General features: G+C 36.5%; 1 protein-coding gene across 3 annotated transcripts in view; it reads right to left on the bottom strand.

Moving 5' to 3' along the window:
* The window catches only part of LOC120525240 (cohesin subunit SA-2-like), a 200,534-nt gene extending 176,950 nt beyond the window's left edge, over nt 1-23,584 (bottom strand). For all 3 annotated transcript variants that reach the window (XM_039747367.1, XM_039747369.1, XM_039747368.1), the window contains exons 1-2: nt 23,288-23,584; nt 18,370-18,595 (exon numbers count right to left, since the gene is read on the bottom strand). In XM_039747367.1, the coding sequence (XP_039603301.1) occupies nt 18,370-18,593 (224 nt within the window). In that variant the 5' untranslated portion in view covers nt 18,594-18,595; nt 23,288-23,584. The remainder of the gene's footprint in view (nt 1-18,369; nt 18,596-23,287) is intronic.
* Nucleotides 23,585-24,198: the final 614 nt, after the last annotated feature.

Below are 24,198 nucleotides of genomic sequence, written 5' to 3'. Positions count from 1 at the left end.
TGGCCATCACAGAGTTGTAGCGTATGTAAAGCTTTTAATAAAGATAAAATGGGGTTTAGGACACTGCTCTGCTCTTGCTTATATAGTTACTGTGTTACGAGACCAGACTACCATTGATGTGGACGCCAGTTAAGTCCAATTACTTGTAGCAGTGCACAACTTTCACATACTTGGGATTAATAAAGTATCTATCTACACTGTGTGCACAATTATTAGGCAAGTTGTATTTTTGAGGATTAATTTTAATATGGAACAAACACAGTGCTATCAGTCAATCCAAAATGTTAATAAACCTGAAACCTGAATGTTTCACAACGGAAATGTGAGTGTGAACATCATCAGGGGAATACATATGTGCATAAATTATTAGGCAACTATTAGTGTGCAGATTTATTATGCAACTAAAGGAAAAATGAAAATTTTCCCATCTCACTTGTTTATTTTCATCTGTTATAGTGAGAATAATAAACACCTCAAAATTTACAAATAAACATCTCTGACATTTCAAAAAAAATTAATCAATCAATCAATGACCAATATAGCCACCCTTCTTTCCAATAACAGTCATAAGCCTTTCCATTCATGTAGTCTGTCAGTTTCTTGATCTGTTGACAATCAGCTTTTTGTGGAGCAGTGACTACAGCCTCCCAGACACTCTTCAGAGAGGTGTATTGTTTTTCTCCCCCGTAAATCTAGCGTTTAAGAAGTGCCCACAAGTTCTCGATAGGGTTTAGGTCAGATGAGGAAGGGGGGGCCATGTCATTATTCCTTCATCTTTAAGGCCTTTACTGGCTGGCCACGCAGTGGAGAACTTCGATGCAAGTGATGGAGCATTGGCCTGCATAAAAATCATAGTCTTTTTCCTGTATCACTGTTTGAAGAATATGTCTTCGAAAAACTGGCAGTAGGTTTGGGAGTTGATTTTGAGTTCATCTTCAATGCAAAAGGTCCAACTAGCTCATCTTTAAAAATACCAGCTCATACCAGTACCCCACCTCCACGTTGGAGTGGAGCTCTGTGCCCATTACTGATCCACAGGTCCATCCATCTGGTCCATCAAGAGTCACTCTCATCTCATCGGTCCATAAAACCTTTGAAAAAAATCTGTCTTCAGATATTTCTTGGCCCAGTTTTGACGTTTCAACTTATGTTTCTTGTTCAGTGGTGGTTGGGTTTCAGCCCTCCTTACCTTGGCCATGTCTTTGAGCACTGAACACCTTGTACTTCTGGGCACTCCAGGTAGGTTGCAGCTCTGGAATATGAAAGTACTGGAGGATAATGGGTTCCTGGTAGCTTCACATTTGATTTTACTCAAATCTTTGGCAGCTAATTTGCGTCTTTTGTTCTCAACACGTTTCTTGCGACCCTGTTGACTATTTGCAACAAAATGTTTGATGGTTCTGTGATCACACACCAATATCTTAGCAATTCCAAAAGTGCTGCATCCTCTGAAAGACTTTTTACAATTTTGACTTTTCAGAGTCAGTTAAATCTCTTTTTTGGCCCGTTTTGCCCGAGGAAAACTAGCTGCCTAATAATTATGCACACCTTGATATAAGGTGTTGATCTCCTTAGGCCACACCCTCCCTCATTACACAAATACACATCACCTGACGTGCTTAAATCCAATAAGCATTCAAGTTAATACAGCTTGGAGTTGGAATATACGCATAAAAATGATATGGTCAAAATACTCACTTGGCTAATAATTGTGCACACAGTGTATCTACATTACCCTGAATAGTGACTGGATACAGAGATGTCTTGGTATAGCAAAAATCATATGCTGTACCAGTGCTTTGGTTTTGCAGATGTCAAGTTACAGGCAGTTGGTCTTTGCACTACTTTGATCTTATACTCTTGTCTCATTATCAACCCTCCAAATTATAAAATAAAATTTTATTAAAATTTTAATAAAAATTAGATTGGATGCTTTATTAATCCCAAGGGGAAATTCACATGCATACAACAGTAGACACACAAAAACAAGGATACAGACTCACAGGATAAATATTGCCAATTAATCAATGCATAAATAAAAATGAAAATAAATGTATATTGTTCAAATATGTCAAAATGTTATTTTTCGCAATAAACAAACACCCAAGGAGAAAACACTGAAACAGTACCTGAAGGCACTGGGCAGAAAAGACCCCCAGAGGCACTTCTTAGCACACTGTGGTTAAATGAGCCTGTGGCTCCCCCCCAGAGGGGATTTTTCATGATGGCATCCAAGTTTGCCACCATCCTTTTTTGTCTAAGAGCTTCCACTGTGTCCAGGGTTCATCAATTGATGGAATTATTCCTTGTTTCAATCATGTATTTTTTCATATTACAATATGAGTGGAAGCAAACACATTTAAAGAGCTGAAAACTCTCTCTTTCAAGATCAAATGCAACAGCTAGCCCAAAAAAAAAAACAAGGGAATTTTTTTAAAGTAAAGGGTGGAAGGAGAATAACAATGGAAGTTAATAAAGAACTGTCTGAATAGAGGATGAATGAAAAAAGATTTTAAGTTCATAAATTACAGAATAACTAACTAAAATGGAAGCTAGATAGTGGCGCATAAAGTTGAAAAAAGTTGGAGATCTAACAAATGTAGTTAGGTGTGTTGGAGGGTTTTCATTTGTAAATTAATGATAAATCCAAAGCTTCAGAACTAAAAAATGAAAGTGGAAAAAACAATAAAGAACATGAAAAGTGAGGGTAAATGCAACAAGAGAAATAGTAGGAGAAATATGTAAAATTAATCTTATCGGAATGTGTTACTGTAGAGAAAGCAACCATCTACAACTTACATTAATGGAAGTATACAAATGATGTCAGTAGAAGGGAATTCAAAGAAGACAGGTGAGATCACATGCTTCTTTTAAACAAATAGGGTGCAAAGTTTAGTCTGCAAATCTAGAATGCTTCACAGTGAAGGAAAGACTTTGCAAAATCCACATCCCAGATAAGGTGATTTCAATATTTCAAATACTATATATTTAAAGACTGATATAATTGCCTCAAGAAAATGTCCTGGTGTTCTGATGGTGCCTTTATGTCCAATGATGCAGTGTCTAGCTATACAAAAGGTTTTACCCACATATATTAGTGGGCAGTGACGTGATAAGAGGTATATAACACCCTTGTTGCCACAAGTGGTTCTGTGTTTTAAGGTTACATTGCCATATGTTGTGGGAATTACATGTCATTTAAGTATATTGTTACAACAGCTGCAGTGGGATGCATGGGAAATGGCTAGTGTAAGACTGGACTGTGCTATTGTCAGGATACTTTAGAAACGCTATGCATGTGTGATTTACGACAATATCTTTTAATTTACCACAAGAAAAAACAAACAGAAGTGGTTCAGAGATAGCAGAATGTAGGTTGAGAACATGGCAATGTTTTAAAATGATGCAACAGCCTGTTAAAAAATATACAGCAAGATTACAGACAATCCGATTGTTGGTGGTAGATTTATTATACAATAGATGTAATAGATCTTTGTTAATTAAGGTAGCCCATTTAAGGGCCTTATCTATACATTTTTTGAACAGCCCCTTAGTAAAAGTGCAATTTAAAATCAAAATCTGTTTTATCAAAATCAGTGTGCTCAAAACAGATGCACCCTATATGAAAAAGGTGAGAAATGGAAATATTAGTTAGTGAACAAGGATGAAAACTAGTGGCGTGAAGTGTTGCAATCAGCAGGTTTTCTATGTAAAGAGAAATTAAAACAATAATTGACTACATTAACCAAGACATTAAGAAATGGAACTGAATTATAACTGAATTGAGAGAGAATTTAAGATAGGAATCACATTTACAAATATAGTCATGAAAAACAACATGTAATGAAGCAAAGTCACCATTCCAAATAAGAAAAACATCACTCTATCGTAACCATACAATGATATGTTCTGTAAAACATTACTAAAGGAATAAACAAAAATCGCTCATACTTTGTGCAGGTTATAAAACTGATTGTTAAAGATAATGTTAGTAAGTTAGTAAATTAAATTAATCAAATCCACAAGCAAAATAGTTGTTTCAATACACTTTCACATGTTCAGCAGCACTTTGTGGGATACCAGTGTATAATACTTCTATATCCATGATGGCCATAATTAAATTGTGAGTAAAGACAATAACCTGAAGCGAATTTAATTTTTTAATTGGAGGACAATGACATACATGGTGCTACATTAAAAAAAAGTAAATAAACACAATGTGTGAGTAGAAGCAAAATTGAATTATTGGCTGAAACTATAGGTCTACCAGGAGGGTTATTGAAATGCGTGTGTATCTTAAGCACTAAAATAAAAAATAAAAAAATGTAATGAGGAAAAATCGAGACGAGGATTAGATCAAATGTTTTTTTGTATTATAAATTAATTCAAGAGTGTCAGTATGGTTGATAATAGGTTTAACTAAAGAAATTATATGGGAAGTGAGGTCTTTCTTTAATAGTTCATTAACAGGAGGAATCATTTAATTGTCTTAAGCCGTTGTTAATATAAGAAGCGGTATCCATTACAACCCCTTTCTCATCGGGTCAGACAGTAACACAGTATTCAAATCTAGCGCTAGACTATTTAGAACATTATGTTTAGTCCTACTTACAGTTGGTTGAAAAAGTCTTCAACATTACACGCATCTCAGTGCAATAGTTTGCAAAAAGTGTCAGTCTTGGAGGCAGTAGTAAGAAGAGGAATTAAAGTAGAATTGTAAAGGAATGTAGTTGGTTTGTTGCCTTTTTAAAAAAGGCATGCAAAGCAAATTTTTCTGAACAATTTAAAATAGCTCAATGTGTGAATTGAATGGACTGTATTTATAAGGAGGAACAAAGCACACAGACCCATATATATAACAAGAAATTCTTCAGTAGTCAAAATTTAGGAACAAATACTAATCACTGGAACAATACATGATCTATACTAGGATATTTTTGTGGTGGTTGAGGAAAAGAGTTCAGATGTAATATGCCCAATCGGGTGACACACCCTAAAAAAAAAAAAAAAGAGGAGTGGTGGTAGGTACCTGTGAAGAATCAGAATATATAGAGGAAGGAGACAAGGAGAAAGATGTGGAGGAACAAAATGGTTGTCAAGCCATTTCTACAAAAACTTATGGTAAAAAGTCTAGCCTTTGTGTGTTCATAGTGATGTTTCAAACAAACCAATGAATTTTTTTTAACCAAGCGGGACTTAGTTAAAATTGATGCTCTCTAAAGTATTCCTAGGGATATGTTATTTTATACAATAATCTTTCAAGAAATCTGTAGTTTAAAGTGAGATGCTTCTTTTGTAATGTTTACTTTTGAGAAAAAATTATTTTCTGAAATCAGTAGAAACCGATTCTGAAAAACCAAAACAAAAGTGTCTTTAATTTTATCTGATGTGTAACTAAAAGTATTACTTCATTAAGTCAACATAATTCAAACAAAGAGTAAATGAGCAATTGCTAAATCACAGTTACCAAAACAAACCACCAAACAGAAAGAAAAAAAGTCTGCTTATATTGTTTTGTGATAGATGGAACCATGAATTCCACTGTCTACCAAAAAATCCTGAAGGAGAATGTCCGGCCATCTGTTCGTCAACTCAAGCTGAAGCGATCTTGGGTGCTGCAACAGGACAATGACCCAAAACACACTAGCAAATCCACCTCTGAATGGCTGAAGAAAAACAAAATGAAGACTTTGGAGTGGCCTAGTCAAAGTCCTATCCTGAATCCAATTGAGATGCTATGACATGACCTTAAAAAGGCGGTTCATGCTAGAAAACCCTCAAATAAAGCTGAATTACAACAATTCTGCAAAGATGAGTGGGCCAAAATTTCTCCAGAGTACTGTAAAAAACTCATTGCAAGTTATCTCAAACGCTTGATTGCAGTTATTGCTGCTAAGGGTGGCCCAACCAGTTATTAGGGGGCAATTACTTTTTCACACAGGGCCATGTAGGTTTGGATTTTTTTTTCTCCCTAAGTAATAAAATCCATCATTTAAATACTGCATTTTGTGTTTACTTGTGTTATATTTGACTAATGGTTAAATGTGTTTGATGATCAGAAACATTTTGTGTGGCAAACATGCAAAAGAATAAGAAATCAGGAAGGGGGCAAATAGTTTTTCACACCACTGTAGATAGATATAATGTGTATATGGTATATGTATATATGTGAGTGAGTGAGTGCTTTGCCTTTTATTAGTATCTATACTAATAAAAGGCAAAGCCCTCACTCACTCACTCACTCACCACTAATTCTCCAACTTCCCGTGTAGTTAGAAGGCTGAAATTTGGCAGGCTTATTCCTTACAGCTTACTTACAAAAAGTTGGGCAGGTTTCATTTCGAAATTCTACGCGTAAGGGTCATAACTGGAACCTATTTTTCTACATATAATGTAATAGAGTTGATTTGGAGATGGCCGTGGGGGGCGGAGTTTCGTGTGACATCATCACGCCTCCTACGTAAGTACGTAGAGAACAAGGAAGAACTCCAAACAGCGATGAGCACAAAATGCCATTTCACAATTGAGAAGGCAGAAAAACATTATGAAGCAAATGATGCATACAAGCATATTCATAAGTACAGCTACTGCGGAAACAAAGCACGGCGTGAACCGTAAGTTTATATTAAATTAAGTTCATAGACAGGCTGCCACTAGCGCTTGTAATTTAGTGCCTGCCCATATAAGGCCGCCCATCAGCGCAATCCAATACAAACACTGCCGGTAAATATTCACGGTGAAGGACTTTGCTTATGCAGAGGAAGATGAGATGGTCAGGGTGGTGTTTGGCACAAACTCATTGAAACTGCGAAAGAAACTTTTAAGTGCCGGGTCTTAGCTGACATTACACGAGATGGCACCAGCACAGCTGGGAACCTTCGATGCAAGAACACAAGCTGCTCACGGAACTGACGAGTGCACAGACAAAAGCAACAGTTCCAAAGAGTGCTGAACAAAACCAATTACACAATTGAGAAGGCAGCAAAAAATATGAAGCGCCTGATACATAGAATCATATTCATAAGTGCAGCTACTGCGAAACAAAGCACACGGTGGAAAAAGTGAATGTCCCGCTAAAGGAAGACAGTGTAAAAAAAACCCGTGCATGCAGTTTGTCACATCTCAGATAAAGAGGAAGACGAGCTGTTTATTGATGCAGTAAGAAACTAATCGATGAATGAAACCTCTTATCTTTACAACAATTGACAAACACGGAATGTAACTTGAACACAACACATCGCACAAATACGACCCTGATTGAAACAAATAATGATAATCAAATCCTTGATGACAGCAACATTCAATAACACTCACAAAACAATTACTGTATATTGACAATCATGTTACGCTATTTTTAAAATGTTCCCTTTTCTTTTCATAACTTCTACTTCTCCATGCGTATACGCTGGTATATATTTAAATGTATATATATACCCCGATCTACAGTACATACTCGTAGATAGACAAGCCACACGCTGTGGCGAATTGTAGAGTCTTCGCTCTAACGCCGACATTCGAGGTTCGATTCCCGAGAGGGGATGCACTGAGTATGTACGCCTACCGATTCATTTTACCTTCGTGATCTCCTTGGTTTGGGACGATGAAAAATATTCGGTTAACGCAGAATCATGTTACGCTATTTTTAAAATGTTTCCCTTTATTAGCACAAGCACAGCTGAGAAGCTTCATGCATGTACTCCATAACGCTGCTAAAAATAACGATTTAATCACACTTTCAATTCCAAGCAAACGGAACTTTTGTCAATGCATGATTTCCTGGTACATCCATTACACTGATGCACACATCACAGCTACAAAAATGTTAGAGTCGGAATAAAGCGCGCCCTACGACTGATCATTTCACTTCCCCGAAGGAAGCCTTGATAAAAGCATGGTTTTGTGCACACTGAAAAGCAAGCAAAATTAGATGCATTACAGAAAGCGGACTTTGTGGCTCTTACTGGGGATCATTGGACTTCCGGACTGCTAGTAATTCTAATTACATCTAATTACAAAATGTTCAATGATCACACTGTTTTAGCCTAATGTACAAAATAATTTTGGCTAATGTTACTCAGAGTTTAAAGATTGTTGGTCAAATTACCTTTTATGTTTCTGACTTATTTTTTAAGAAGAAAACTGCACTTTATGTTGAAATTTTGGTTATTATTATTTAAAGACAATACTATTCTGAAAATGTACTTAAAGTACTTAAACTACCACTTTATTTTTAAGTCTGCCCAATTTTAACCAGGGATGATATTTTTGTTTCTGTTTTGAATTCAAATGCAGTTTAAAAGCTTTTTTTCAGAAATTAAAACAGCTTCAGTTTACAATATTCATGTCCATGTCTATTATTTGATTCTGTCGCCACTAAAACCCTTTTACATTAAAAAAAAAAACATTTGATTTGGGGCAAATTTATGCATTTAGATATATATATATATATATATAGATAGAGATAGATATATATATATATATATATATATATAGGACATTAGATAATCAAGATTAATTCTTACACAGCCTCTAATTAATTGGATTAATTTTTTAATCGAGTCCCACCCCTAATATATATATATGTATATATATATATATATATATATGTGTATATACAGTATATATGTAGATATGTATATGTATATATATGTGTGTATATAGATATAGATATATATAGGTTTTTATATATATGTCTGTGTGTGTCTATATATATGCCAGCAACACTCATGACAATGACAAAACAATTACATTGTCAATCATGTTACGTTATTATTAAAATGTTTCCTTTTCTATTTTATAACTTCTTTAACACACTACTTCTCCGCTGCGAAGTGCGGGTATTTTGCTAGTCACATATAAAAATACTCTGCTTATGTAGTTAATTCCCAAGAAGATACACCGGGTGGTCCGGTTTGATTTATGCAGGGACGATTCCAGTTTGGCACGAAGACGATTCATCATGTCGTCAGTTCGCACACTTCTTGATGGTCCGGGATTTTTTGGGTGATTTTCTATGTAATAAACATAAGTTATAGCGTAATGAAAATTGCATAATTAGATCTGGACCACACTATAGTAGTGGAGGGGAAAAGAAATACCTAAAAGTTGGTTTGAGGGTGTACTCGCAATGGTAATTTGTTCTGTGCCCGAGCACATTTTGTTCTCATTTAACCCCTCAAAATCTAGTGCATTTGACTAGTATGATCGCTCTCTGACAGACCAACCGTACTGTGCCCTGGCCCGCTTGGAAGAGGTGGGCCCAAGCACGTTTCGGTAGCATTCGAGAACTGTGATCACTAAACATGCCCGAGCACACAAAATAGAAATGACAATGATGATGTGACAAGTCAGATAATGAAATAAGAATTGCCCTCAATACCATTTGAGTTAAAAAGACGTTTTTTATTCTTATTTTCCACATGAATATGAATTGTAGTTGGCAAGAACAGCTACAAATACTTCCCTTAACATCATTTGTCTCAGTAAAAATCTTTCATGTGCAGCATGATTATAAGCAAATCTCCGCACTGCACACTCAATAAACATGTAAGTGGGTAGAACTTTATCCTGCCGTACATGACTCCAATACAACCACAAAATAAGTGAAATCATTTTGACATGCATGTCACACTATGTTCGGATCTTGTTTTAGCTTTACATGAAGTCGCATGGTAATAACGAAAGTGTGCCCGGGCCTAGAACATTAAGCACAGTGAGAGTGCAGGCCAGCATGGGAGTAGGAAGGGGGAACAAACGTGCCTAATGCGAGAACACTCTAAACATTCCTCAGCTAGAAATAAAGAACTGGAAACCATTTACTGCTACTCTTTGTTAAACCATACTTAATCTCATCTCATAAAATTACATTAGGTCAGGGGACACTTTATGCCATGCAAGCAATAAATAAAATGCAAGTGCAGTACTGAAAAATAGCTTGAATTTCATTTTAGTTTCATTATTTTACTTTGTCCTTACTTTTGTCTTTTTTCCTGCAAAGAGTACATTTTGATTTCAGTTTTTCTCATTTAATTTAGTTTTTATATTTTTCTGTTTATTTTATATATACACTTGTATTACCTATTGATTTATGGATTGTAATTTTTTAATTAGTACCTTCAGAAACTTCTGTTTTTGCTGTAAATCTTATTGTTGTACATGTTTTGTTTTTCTGTTTACTATGTTTGCACAAGCATTGTAGTATCATAATTGTGCTTTATTTTGTATACTTGCTTGAATATGTTGTATGTATTATTTTTCTATTACCATTTCGTTATCCTCCCATATATGACTTTATTTATGTAATATCCTGTTTATACTTAATAATAATACTACTAATATTATTATCATTATCATGTATACAGGGTGGTCCAGATCTAATTATGCAGATCCAGATCGTCTGGATGACCTTGATTTATGCGGGGATGATTCCAGTTCGGTACGAAGACGATTCTTCATGTTGTTAGTTCGCGCAGTTCTCGATGGTCCGGGATTTTTCGGGTGATTTTCTATGTAATAAACTTAAGGAATAGCGTAATAAAAATTGCATAATTAGATCTGGACCACCCTATACACACATATAATAGATATACACACACACACACATTATATCTATCTATCTACAGTGGTGTGAAAACTATTTGCCCCTTCCTGATTTCTTATTCTTTTGCATGTTTGTCACACAAAATGTTTCTGATCATCAAACACATTTAACCATTAGTCAAATATAAACACAAGTAAACACAAAATGCAGTTTTTAAAATGATGGTTTTTATTATTTAGGGAGAAAAAAAAATTCCAAACCTACATGGCCCTGTGTGAAAAAGTAATTGCCCCCTGAACCTAATAACTGGTTGGGCCACCCTTAGCAGCAATAACTGCAATCAAGCGTTTTGCAATAACTTGCAATGGAGTCTTTACAGCACTCTGGAGGAATTTTGGCCCACTCATCTTTGCAGAATTGTTGTAATTCAGCTTTATTTGAGGGTTTTCTAGCATGAACCGCCTTTTTAAGGTCATGTCATAGCATCTCAATTGGATTCAGGATAGGACTTTGATTAGGCCACTCCAAAGTCTTCATTTTGTTTTTCTTCAGCCATTCAGAGGTGGATTTGCTGGTGTGTTTTGGGTCATTGTCCTGTTGCAGCACCCAAGATCGCTTCAGCTTGGTTGATGAACAGATGGCCGGACATTCTCCTTCAGGATTTTTTGGTAGACAGTAGAATTCATGGTTCCATCTATCACAGCAAGCCTTCCAGGTCCTGAAGCAGCAAAACAACCCCAGACCATCACACTACCACCACCATATTTTACTGTTGGTATGATGTTGTTTTTCTTACGCCAGATGTAACGGGACATTTGCCTTCCAAAAAGTTCAACTTTTGTCTCATCAGTCCACAAGGTATTTTCCCAAAAGTCTTGGCAATCATTGAGATGTTTCTTAGCAAAATTGAGACGAGTCCTAATGTTCTTTTTGCTTAACAGTGGTTCATGCCTTTGAAATCTGCTATGCAGGCCGTTTTTGCCCAGTCTCTTTCTTATGGTGGAGTCGGTGAACACTGACCTTAATTGAGGCAAGTGAGGCCTGCAGTTCTTTAGACTTTTGTCCTGGGGTCTTTTGTGATCTCTCGGATGAGTCGCCTCGCTCTTAGGGTAATTTTGGTCGGCCGCCACTCCTGGGAAGGTTCACCACTGTTCCATGTCCTTTTGCCATTTGTGGATAATGGCTCTCACTGTGGTTCGGCTGGAGTCCCAAAGCTTTAGAAATGGCTTTATAACCTTTACCAGACTGATAGATCTCAATTACTTCTGTTCCTCATTTGTTCCTGAATTTCTTTGGATCTTAGCATGATGTCTAGCTTTTGAGGTGCTTTTGGTCTACTCTCTCTTGGGGCAGGCAGCCCTATTTAAGTGATTTCTTGATTGAAACAGGTGTGGCAAAAGGGGGTAATCGTGGGCTCAGGTAAATTGAACTCAGGTGTGATACACCACAGTTAGGTTATTATTTTTTTAACAAGGGGCAATTACGTTTTCACACAGGGCCATGTAGGTTTGATTTTTTTTCTCCCTAAATAATAAAACATCATCATTTAAAAACTGCATTTTGTGTTTATTTCTAGTTATATAGTTGACTAATGGTTACAATGTGTTTTATGATCAGAAACATTTTTGTGTGACAAACATGCAAAGAATAAGAAATCAGGAAGCAATAGTTTTTCACACCACTGTATATATATATATATATATATAACAAAATACCCGCGCTTTGCAGCGGCGTAAGTACTGCATTACAATTTTTATTAAGAAGAAAATTAAACCTTTTAAAACTGAGGGAAAATATGCCATTATTTTGTTAAGGATCTCTTTGTATACCATGTTGTCAGTTCGCCTCCGGGTTGTAACATACTGTGCGCTGAGCTTACTTTGAGCATGCAACGTACAGTTGGCCTGAACAGTAATCTTGTCTCAAATCTGACAGCTTGGATTGCTGCTGTCATAATCGTTTGAGTTTCATGGTTTGCTCAATTACAACAGTATTTGCAGGATTTGTTGTGTTGAAGTGGCATTCGCATCTGTCAAGCGCTGTAAGTATACAACCAGTTTCATCGATAACTTCACATCCAGCTTTTGAGAGTTTAAACATTCATAAACATCAAAGTGTCCACTACTGAAATCGCACCTGTGAATCCAAGATGTTTAAGAGGCATTGGCAGTTGTCCAAAGGTGTAAAATATTTGGCCATTTCGCACACTTGAAAGTTTACAACCAACAATTCAGCGCAGCCATCAACACACATGCAGAACCATAGGTGAAGTGCTTAAGCATTTCACTCTTATAGTGCTCTTGTGTAGTATAATTATCTCCTGTACCGTCATCAGTCCACACCTTGAACCTGTCCCAGTCATTCAATACATAAGACACAATGTTTCTCCAGATATCAAGAGTGAGCCTGATATGGCCGTGCAATATGTAACACAGAGAATGGAAAAGGCAGGTGCACTCCGGGCATGGAAACCACTCAGTAAGTGACAGTTCTTTGATCGATGTGATTAAACCATACTTAATCTCATCTCATAAAATTACATTAGGTCAGGGGACACTTTATGCCATGCAAGCAATAAATAAAATGCAAGTGCAGTACTGAAAAATAGCTTGAATTTCATTTTAGTTTCATTATTTTACTTTGTCCTTACTTTTGTCTTTTTTCCTGCAAAGAGTACATTTTGATTTCAGTTTTTCTCATTTAATTTAGTTTTTATATTTTTCTGTTTATTTTATATATACACTTGTATTACCTATTGATTTATGGATTGTAATTTTTTAATTAGTACCTTCAGAAACTTCTGTTTTTGCTGTAAATCTTATTGTTGTACATGTTTTGTTTTTCTGTTTACTATGTTTGCACAAGCATTGTAGTATCATAATTGTGCTTTATTTTGTATACTTGCTTGAATATGTTGTATGTATTATTTTTCTATTACCATTTCGTTATCCTCCCATATATGACTTTATTTATGTAATATCCTGTTTATACTTAATAATAATACTACTAATATTATTATCATTATCATGTATACAGGGTGGTCCAGATCTAATTATGCAGATCCAGATCGTCTGGATGACCTTGATTTATGCGGGGATGATTCCAGTTCGTGCAAGCGATTCTTCATGTTGTTAGTTCGCGCAGTTCTCGATGGTCCGGGATTTTTCGGGTGATTTTCTATGTAATAAACTTAAGGAATAGCGTAATAAAAATTGCATAATTAGATCTGGACCACCCTATACACACATATAATAGATATACACACACACACACATTATATCTATCTATCTACAGTGGTGTGAAAAACTATTTGCCCCCTTCCTGATTTCTTATTCTTTTGCATGTTTGTCACACAAAATGTTTCTGATCATCAAACACATTTAACCATTAGTCAAATATAAACACAAGTAAACACAAAATGCAGTTTTTAAAATGATGGTTTTTATTATTTAGGGAGAAAAAAAAATTCCAAACCTACATGGCCCTGTGTGAAAAGTAATTGCCCCCTGAACCTAATAACTGGTTGGGCCACCCTTAGCAGCAATAACTGCAATCAAGCGTTTGCAATAACTTGCAATGAGTCTTTTACAGCACTCTGGAGGAATTTTGGCCCACTCATCTTTGCAGAATTGTTGTAATTCAGCTTTATTTGAGGGTTTTCTAGCATGAACCGCCTTTTTAAGGTCATGTCATAGCATCTCAATTGGATTCAGGATAGGACTTTGATTAGGCCACTCCAAAGTCTTCATTTTGTTTTTCTTCAGCCATTCAGAGGTGGATTTGCTGGTGTGTTTTGGGTCATTGTCCTGTTGCAGCACCCAAGATTGCTTCAGCTTGAGTTGACGAACAGATGGCCGGACATTCTCCTTCAGGATTTTGTGGTAGACAGTAGAATTCATGGTTCCATCTATCACAGCAAGCCTTCCAGGTCCTGAAGCAGCAAAACAACCCCAGACCATCACACTACCACCACCATATTTTACTGTTGGTATGATGTTGTTTTTCTTACGCCAGATGTAACGGGACATTTGCCTTCCAAAAAGTTCAACTTTTGTCTCATCAGTCCACAAGGTATTTTCCCAAAAGTCTTGGCAATCATTGAGATGTTTCTTAGCAAAATTGAGACGAGTCCTAATGTTCTTTTTGCTTAACAGTGGTTTGCGTCTTGGAAATCTGCTATGCAGGCCGTTTTTGCCCAGTCTTTCTTATGGTGGAGTCGTGAACACTGACCTTAATTGAGGCAAGTGAGGCATGCAGTTCTTTAGACTTTGTCCTGGGGTCTTTTGTGACCTCTCGGATGAGTCGTCTCTGCGCTCTTGGGGTAATTTTGGTCAGCCAGCCACTCCTGGGAAGGTTCACCACTGTTCCATGTTTTTGCCATTTGTGGATAATGGCTCTCACTGTGGTTCGCTGGAGTCCCAAAGCTTTAGAAATGGCTTTATAACCTTTACCAGACTGATAGATCTCAATTACTTCTGTTCACATTTGTTCCTGAATTTCTTTAGATCTTGGAATGAGGTCTAGCTTTTAAGGTGCTTTTGGTCTACTTCTCTGTGTCAGGCAGCTCCTATTTAAGTGATTTCTTGATTGAAACAGGTGTGGCAGTAATCAGGCCTGGGGGTGGCTACGGAAATTGAACTCAAGTGTGATACACCACAGTTAGGTTATTTTTTTTAACAAGGGGGCAATTACTTTTTCACACAGGGCAATGTAGGTTTGGATTTTTTTCTCCTAAATAATAAAAACCATCATTTAAAAACTGCATTTTGTGTTTACTTGTGTTATATTTGACTAATGGTTAAATGAATTTGATGATCAGAAACATTTTTTTTGTGACAAACATGCAAAAGAATAAGAAATCAGGAAGGGGGCAAATAGTTTTTCACACACTGTATCTATCAAAATACCCACGCTTTGCAGCGGCGAAGTACTGCCTTAAAAGTTTTATTAAGAAGAAAATTAAACCTTTTTAAACTGAGGGAAAATATACCAATAATTATTTGTTAAGGATCTCTTTGTATACCACATTGTGAGTTCGGCCCCTCCGGTTGTAATATGACCAAGCTGTGCGCTGAGCTTACTCTTAAGCATGCAACGTACAGTTGGCCATGTGAACAGTAATCTTGTTTCAAATCTCACAGCTTGGATTGCTGCTGTCATAATCGGTTTGAGTTTCACGGTTTGTTTCAATTACGACAGTATTTGTAGGACTTGTGTTGAAGTGGCATTCGGCATCTGTCAAGCGTTGTAAGTATACAACCAGTTTCATCGATAACTTCACATCCAGCTTTTGAGAGTTTAAACATTCATAAACATCAAAGTGTCCACTACTGAAATCGTCACCTGTGAATCCAAGATGTTTAAGAGGCATTGGCAGTTGTCCAAAGGTGTAAAATATTTGGCCATTTCGGTACACTTGAAAGCGACAACCGAACAATTCAGCGGCAGCCATCAACACACATGCAGAACCATAGGTGAAGTGCTTAAGCATTTCACTCTTATAGTGCTCTTGTGTAGTATAATTATCTCCTGTACCGTCATCAGTCCACACCTTGAACCTGTCCCAGTCATTCAATACATAAGACACAATGTTTCTCCAGATATCAAGAGTGAGCCTGATATGGCCGTGCAATATGTAACACAGAGAATGGAAAAGGCAGGTGCCATCTCCGGGCATGGAAACCACTCAGTAAGTGACAGTTCTTTGATCGATGGTGATCACCTCGATAGACATGTTAATGCGGGTACGGTTGGAATGATAAAGGAAATGGGTACCTGAACAATGTAAAGTAAGTCTAAAATACCTACACAATATCTATAATCGTAATAAATGAACAATAAAACAGCGGAGAAGCCGTGGATTAAATAAAAAGGCTGTAGTTTTCAGCAGGGAGACGTGAATCCCGTGGCGAAGCAAGGAAGGGAATGAAGAGACTGGAGCAACGGACGACCTTATATAGGCAGGCAGCCAACAACGTGGGAGGCGTTGGGATGGGGACCCAACCTCCTCACACGTGACTGAGCTGCAGGCTATGGACATATATATGTACGTAAGTAGGATTCAGTTAGTGTTGGGAACCCGCATACCAAATTTCTTGAAGATGGGCCCATAAGTAACAAAAAGACTGCTGAAAAGTTCAATATGGCAGCCAACAGTGGCATCATACCACCAAAATAAGTACCAAATTTCAGCCTTCTACCTACACGGGAATTTGGAAAATTAGTGACGTTGGAAAGTTCAATATGGCGGCTGACAGTGGCGTCACACCACCAAAGTAAGTATGTACATTGGTTTAAGTTAGTGCAGGGAAGCCGCCTACCAAATTTCGTGAAGATGGGGCCATAAATAAGAAAGTTCAACATGGCGGACGTTGTCAACCGTTATCGACCGTTACGCGTAGAATTTCAAAATAAAACGTGCTTAACTTTTGTAAGTAAGCTGTAAGGAATAAGCCTGCCAAATTTCAGCCTTCTACCTACATGGGAAGTTGGAGAATTAGTGATGAGTCAGTGCGTGAGTGAGTGAGTGATCAGTCAGTCAGTCAGTGAGGGCTTTGCCTTTTATTGGTATAGATAATGGCATATTTTTATGATAGTTAACTTGAAAACTACATCATATGTCATCTATGCTAAAGAGTAATTTATTACACTGTGACTGAGTACACAGTTAAATTACATGCAACACCACTAATTTGATTCTATATGATTCAGACCTTTTTTGTCTTAGCTTGCCATAAGATTAATGCTTAAGTATATTTTAACTTTGTTAATGAGGTCAGTTGGTCTAAGTTGGTCATGAGTTCTGGTGCTTTGACAAAAAGGCAAAATATCAGCACAAATACTTAACATGCAATATTAAATGCAAAGCAATGAACAGTTTTCTGTATGACACATTAAACACTATATAGCGCATTAAGCCTATGCCTAAAAAGGAATTAAAAAAAAAAAAGCTATCATAAGCATAAACAAAAAACCCAAATGATAAATCCTAAAAACCTATTTTATTAAACCAACTGTTGACCTATTTTCCTAATCTACTGAATCACTATAACTTTAATACATCTGACATACTGTATTAGTTTTTTGTAATGTAGCGGGGTCTACAGATTTAAAATTAAATCAAATGAGGTACTTAACATTAAAAATTACTAAAATAAAATTTTAAAAGGCAAAAAATTTTAAACAGAACTTAATGTGCATTTTTTGTGTTCCCCATCAGAACACTACATGTAAGTTTCCCTTGAACTTACAGTTCTGGAAGTTTATATTTGGACAGACAGAATGGGTATACAATAAATTATCTAATTTTCCCTCAGCCACAATAAATGATAGTTTTTTTGTGTTCCTATCCTCATTCTTAAAATTGTCTTTACAAAGGGATTATAATCTACACTGATGGCATAAGGTGTAACAGTAAGTGGAGTATGCCCCAGTCTATCACAAGGCCAATTTGAAATCATAAAATAACTTAGCATGCCTCTCCGTGAGATGTAGCAGAAAAACCTATACTGACACTGATAAAGCTTTTATAGAGTTGACATATTTTAAGCCTACATAGGACATGGACTCTGGATGTCAGATAAATTTTACAGTAGCACTAACCACTGTAACACCACACCAGCTATGATGTGATGTATATAGGACAGGCAAGTAAAAACAACATCTTCCACACTGCACAAAATAAACTTCTAGGACTTGAATTACTCAGATACTTACCTCTGTCCCATTAATGATTTATCAACAAAATACAAAAGCTCCATCTTCAAAACTAACTACACACAGTAGATTAAAACCATTCAAATTATAGACAGATAAAACAAACATCTAACCTGTTGGACTGAGAAAGCTCTAGAGAAACTTCAGAACTGAAATCTTGATTTGACATTTTCTTAATCCTGCTTTTGGCTCTAGTTTGTATTGGCTCACTAGGTGAAGACAAGTCACTGTCTCTTGATGGACTGCTGGAGGTCTGGTCATCTTCTATATAGTGGGGGGAACTCGACTGACTTTTATACACTTGAGATCTCAAAGACCTTTTACGTGGATTACTCATCCCTGCAAACAATAAAAAGAACTAATAACATAGAAACAGATTATCAAACAGTAAAATCCGACAAAGAGAAGCATTCAAGCGACTCATTAAAATGGTACAGACTAAATGGCTTCACACTAAAAAAAAAAAAAAACTTTTTTGATTAAAATTTGTTTCACTATTTAAGGAGTCATTGTTAACATTTCTTGTGGATCAAGTAAACAATTTGTTAAAATATTCGCCCCAATTCTATGATCACTATTTAGTCAAAACCATGTTTCCTACAAAGAACTATATTAATCCAAGACTCGCTCACTATAGTTTATTTTTTTTATACAAGAGATTAAAAAGCACAGTCATACAGAAAGTCTAAAATTATTGTAATTATTGTAATGCAGATAGGTACCCCTACCCCAACTGAACAGAAGAGCCCACAACAGAACATTGCAACTCAAAACCTATACATTTAAGGATAAATGATTTTGATAAAGTACAGTAGCATTTTGAAACTAGCAAAAAAAACTATTACTTAATCAAATATCAAAATATTTTCCATGTCTTTAAATTACAAAACCATTTTGCACATTCTGCTTGCCAACCTGCTATATACTGTACCTCACAATTATATAGATGGTGGAATAATGATCACTCTTATAAGATAGATAGATACTTTATTAATCCCAAGGGGAAATTCACAAGTAGTAAAAAAAGTGTCCAGGGAATGAGTTCACATAAAAGAAAATGACAGGAGTGATCAGTGAAATAGAGAAAAAGGTAGAAAGATAAAGTCGTACACGGAGCTGCTGAAAAGGCTGTAACTCCCGGTGGCGCCCGAGTCATATTGAGTCACACAGTTAGGTGCATAAATATTTGGACAGAGACAACTTTTCTCTAATTTTGGTTCTGTACATTACCACAAAGATTACAATATGCAAGCTTACGAGGCAACTCGGGCCCCTTCTTCAGGCAAGAAGTAATAATGTTGCCTGAAGAAGGGGCCCGAGTTGCCTCGAAAGCTTGCATATTGTAATCTTTTTAGTTAGCCAATAAAAGGTGTTATTTTGCTTGGCTCTTCTCTACATTCAGAATGGCTAACACAGTACAACACCCTAGTACTACATACATATATATATAATATGTCTGCTTTAAACTTTGTTCAGGCATTTAGACAGGTCCATAAATATTTGGACAGAGACAACTTTTTTCTAATTTTGGTTCTGTACATTACCACAATGAATTTTAAATGAAACAACTCAGATGCAGTTGAAGTGCAGACGTTCAGCTTTAATTCAGTGGGGTGAACAAAACGATTACATAAAAATGTGAGGCAACTAAAGCATTTTTTAACACAATCCCTTCATTTCAGGGGCTCAAAAGTAATTGGACAATTGACTCAAAGGCTATTTCATGGGCAGGTGTGGGCAAGTCCGTCGTTATGTCATTATCAATTAAGCAGATAAAAGGCCTGGAGTTGATCTGAGGTGTGGTGCTTGCATGTGGAAGATTTTGCTGTGAACAGACAACATGCTGTCAAAGGAGCTCTTCATGCAGGTGAAAGACGCCATCCTCAAGCTGCGAAAACAGAAAAAACCCATCTGAGAAATTGCTACAATACTACGAGTGGCAAAATCTACAGTGTGGTACATCCTGAGAAAGAAAGCAAGCACTGGTGAACTCAGCAACGCAAAAAGACCAGGACGTCCACAGAAGACAACAGTGGTGGATGATCACAGAATCATTTCCATGGTGAAGAGAAACCCCTTCACAACAGCCAACCAAGTGAACAACACTCTCCAGAGGGTAAGCGTATCGATATCCAAGTCTACCATAAAGAGAAGACTGCATGAAAGTAAATAAAGAGGGTGCACTGCAAGGTGCAAGCCACGCATAAGCTTCAAGAATAGAAAGGCTAGATTGGACTTTGCTAAAGAACATCTAAAAAAGCCAGTACGGTTATGGAAAAACATTCTTTGGACAGATGAAACGAAGATCAACCTCTACCAAAATGATGGCAAGAAAAAAGTATGGAGAAGGCGTGGAACAGCTCATTATCCAAAGCATACCACATCATCTGTAAAACACGGTGGAGGCAGTGCGATGGCTTGGGCATGCATGGCTGCCAGTGGCACTGGGACACTAGTGTTTATTGATAATGTGACACAGGACAGAAGCAGCCAAATGAATTCTGAGGTGCTCAGAGACATACTGTCTGCTAAATGGAGTCAAATTGATTGGGTGGGGTTTCATGACAGATTACAGATGGACAATGACCCAAAACATACAGCCAAAGTAACCCAGGAGTTTATTAAAGCAAAGAAGTGGAAAATTCTTGATGAAGTCAGTCACCTGATCTTAACCCAATTGAGCATGCATTTCACTTGTTGAAGACTAAACTTCGGACAGAAAGGCCCACAAACAAACAGCAACTGAAAGTCGCTGCAGTAAAGGCCTGGCAGAGCATTAAAAAGGAGGAAACCCAGCATTTGGTGATGTCCAGGAGTTCAAGACTTCAGGCTGTTATTGCCAGCAAAGGGTTTTCAACCAAGTATTAGAAATGAACATTTCATTTCCAGTTATTTAATTTGTCCAATTACTTTTGAGCCCCTGAAATGAAGGGATTGTGTTAAAAAAATACTTTAGCTCCCTCACATTTTTATGCAATCGTTTTGTTCACCGCACTGAATTAAAGCTGAAAGTCTGCACTTCAACTGCATCTGAGTGGTTTCATTTAAAATTCATTGTGGTAATGTACAGAACCAAAATTAGAAAAAAGTTGTCTGTCCAAATATTTATGGACCTGTCTAAATGCCTGAACAAAGTTTAAAGCAGACATATTAACATTGAAAAACTCTTTGATTAATCCCATTTTTGCCTGGGCAGGTGACCTGATCAATGATCTACTTTTTAATGATCGTCTTGACTATTGGCAGTATGTTGCATATTGATTTGTACGTGCAAGTAAACATTTCGCTGTACTCTGCACATGTGACATTATAAACCCATCTATAAACCTTTTCCAAAAGATACTGTATATTTTAAAATCTTTCCACAGCCATTTAGTGATCTAGCTTTCTTTCTGTAGCACCATTCCAAAACCACAACACATAAACAACAAAAAATACACCCCTGTAGATTTTATATGAAAACAAGCAAAAAAATAAATAAATAGTGCATCTCTGGGCTTAGGCGCAGGACTGCGAGTATCTCGTAATTTCTTCAAATTTTAATTGTGCAAAGTTTCACATATTTTGTGCATAACCTCTCTTGGTTGTTGCAAGAATATTCAACTTCTTTTTTTTGTAATTCCTGTTTTACAATTTTGCATAATTTGTTACTTAGAAATTTGTTTATTCTTGGTATTATTCACATTTTGTTAAGCTCACATGTATAGGATGTCAAGTTAAGTATAGAAACTTGTATTCCTGGTTTGTAACAATTAATAACTTTAGTCCAACAATACTTGCAGCATTTTTACTTATCTGGGAGCTGGCCATCTAACAGAAGCAGACACACAAGAAAATGCAAAAGTAAAACACGATTGTAGCCAGAATGATTAGTTTACACCATAATCACAGAGCAATTTAAGATTAGGATACGATTAAAGGAACTGAAATTTAGCACTGCAACATCAACACTGTACTTTCCTTTGGATCGTTTTTCATTTATACTGCTCTTCATCCAGCATCACTTTGCTGTAATGTACTGTCAATTTTTCGATATTTGTATTATAGCTAAACATATCCATACCTTATGGCAATGGCAGCAATAGTATGATGTTGCATAAAGTATAAATACGTTGACCTGAAAAACCACATAATTTATGATACGATGCAGTAACACATTTTTAAATTGTATTTTGATAGGTTTTTTTTTTTTGGAACAGTTGAAAATACAGTTAAGGTGTTTTTGATTGAAGTGTTTACTTTTGTCATTTGACATTTATACATACGATTGTCTAGTTATGATTTTGGGCTTTTCATTTGAGGAAAATTGCTTTTTATCCATTACATTGTTTTACCAATTAAGAAAAACTGTTAACACGATGGTTAAGTAAAAGAAGCGCAAAAACACTGAACAACAATTGCCTTCTAATTAAGCAGATAGGATGGGACAATAAGCAAATGCCAGACGAACTTACGTATTTCTTATTTAGAAATTTTGCAGTTTTTAAACCCACTTTAGCCATTTTTAGGTCTGACAAATAAGGAGAAATGATATATGACAAGAGCCCGCATTAAAAATAAAAATAATGAAAAAATGTCCAATTATACATTTTCATAGCCTTCATACTTTAAGTTCAAATCTCCAATTGGCTGTGAAAGATGCAGAATACAATTTATTCTCATTACAGGCTAGTATTTCTCACCACCTACTACCTGGTACAATATATACCACTCCACGATAAGAGACCCTACGCACGTTGTACTTCAATTTAATCTTAAGAGTAGAAATTAAAATTCATTAAAACTGCAAAAATAATCTTGTAGCAAACGTCCCTGAAAAATAATCTGTTAGACAAACCAACTTTCAATGAGCGACTAGCGACATTGGACACCTTCCGTTGCGTAGGCCCCACAACTAGTCTTCTAACAAATCAAAACGTTCACTAAATGTACGAGAACGATGTGAACTGACGGAATGCGAAGGGTCTATTCTTATAATCATTTCTGTTAAATGTTTTTATTCCGAGAAAAAAAAGTGTCAAAAGATCTTACCTTCCTTCACAGCAACTTTCGAGTTGACTCCAAACTTGTGCGAGACACTGCGCTTCGTTTGGACGAACCTTCGCACCCAAAAAAAAAAAACACACACACAAGAAAGAAGCAGGCCTTCCGTTCAGATGTTTTATTTATTGTTTGTAAAAGTGCCTTTTATAAAAAGGCCATCACTTGAACCCGTTTGTTTCTCGAAATTGAACTCGGTGATCTATATGTTTACCTTAAACACAACCGTAACCGACAACTTGCCAAATTACACATAGAGGAGCGTTTATCACTTCGTTGTAAGTTTTATGCGCGTTTCTAGCGTTGTTTTTAAATTATCTGATTGGAATTGCTCGTGAGTTAAATGACAGCTTCTCGGCCTGTCATCTCGCGTTTCTACTGGCGCCAAATTGTTTGGCCAATCAGAAGAAAGCGGGGGGGGGTGTTTCTATATTCAGGATTAATGGGTGGGCAATAGACATTTATTACTACAGTATTTTGTCACTCGGTCATTTTACTGAACCTGTTTAGTCCAGATTGTGCTTGTCGGAAGCAAGACAGTTTAAAAATAGTTTTTATCTATCTCCATTTCTAGATTTGGTCCGTAATTGTTAAAATCCAATTTGTGATAGAAGACTCAGTATTAAATGCAGTGCCCACGGAAAATTTAAGATCATAACTTTTAACAATTTCATTACGGTAACGGCCTACTGTATATTAGACTGAAAACAAGTTGTACATTATTCAGATGTAAAAGACTTGTGAATTCGCTTATCACCGTTGTTGGAAAACCATTGAAATGCCACTCTACAACAGTGCTCGACATTACATTTCTATAGGGAACAACATACCAAATGTTGTTTCCAAAACTCGGGCAGATTAAGTGGCTTGCTGACGGTTACGAACTGAGTCAAAAGCAGTGC

The sequence above is a fragment of the Polypterus senegalus genome, chromosome 3 (genome assembly GCF_016835505.1).
Source record: "Polypterus senegalus isolate Bchr_013 chromosome 3, ASM1683550v1, whole genome shotgun sequence".
NCBI classification, from domain to species: Eukaryota; Metazoa; Chordata; class Cladistia; order Polypteriformes; family Polypteridae; genus Polypterus; species Polypterus senegalus.
This window is presented reverse-complemented; position numbering and strand designations above follow the sequence as displayed.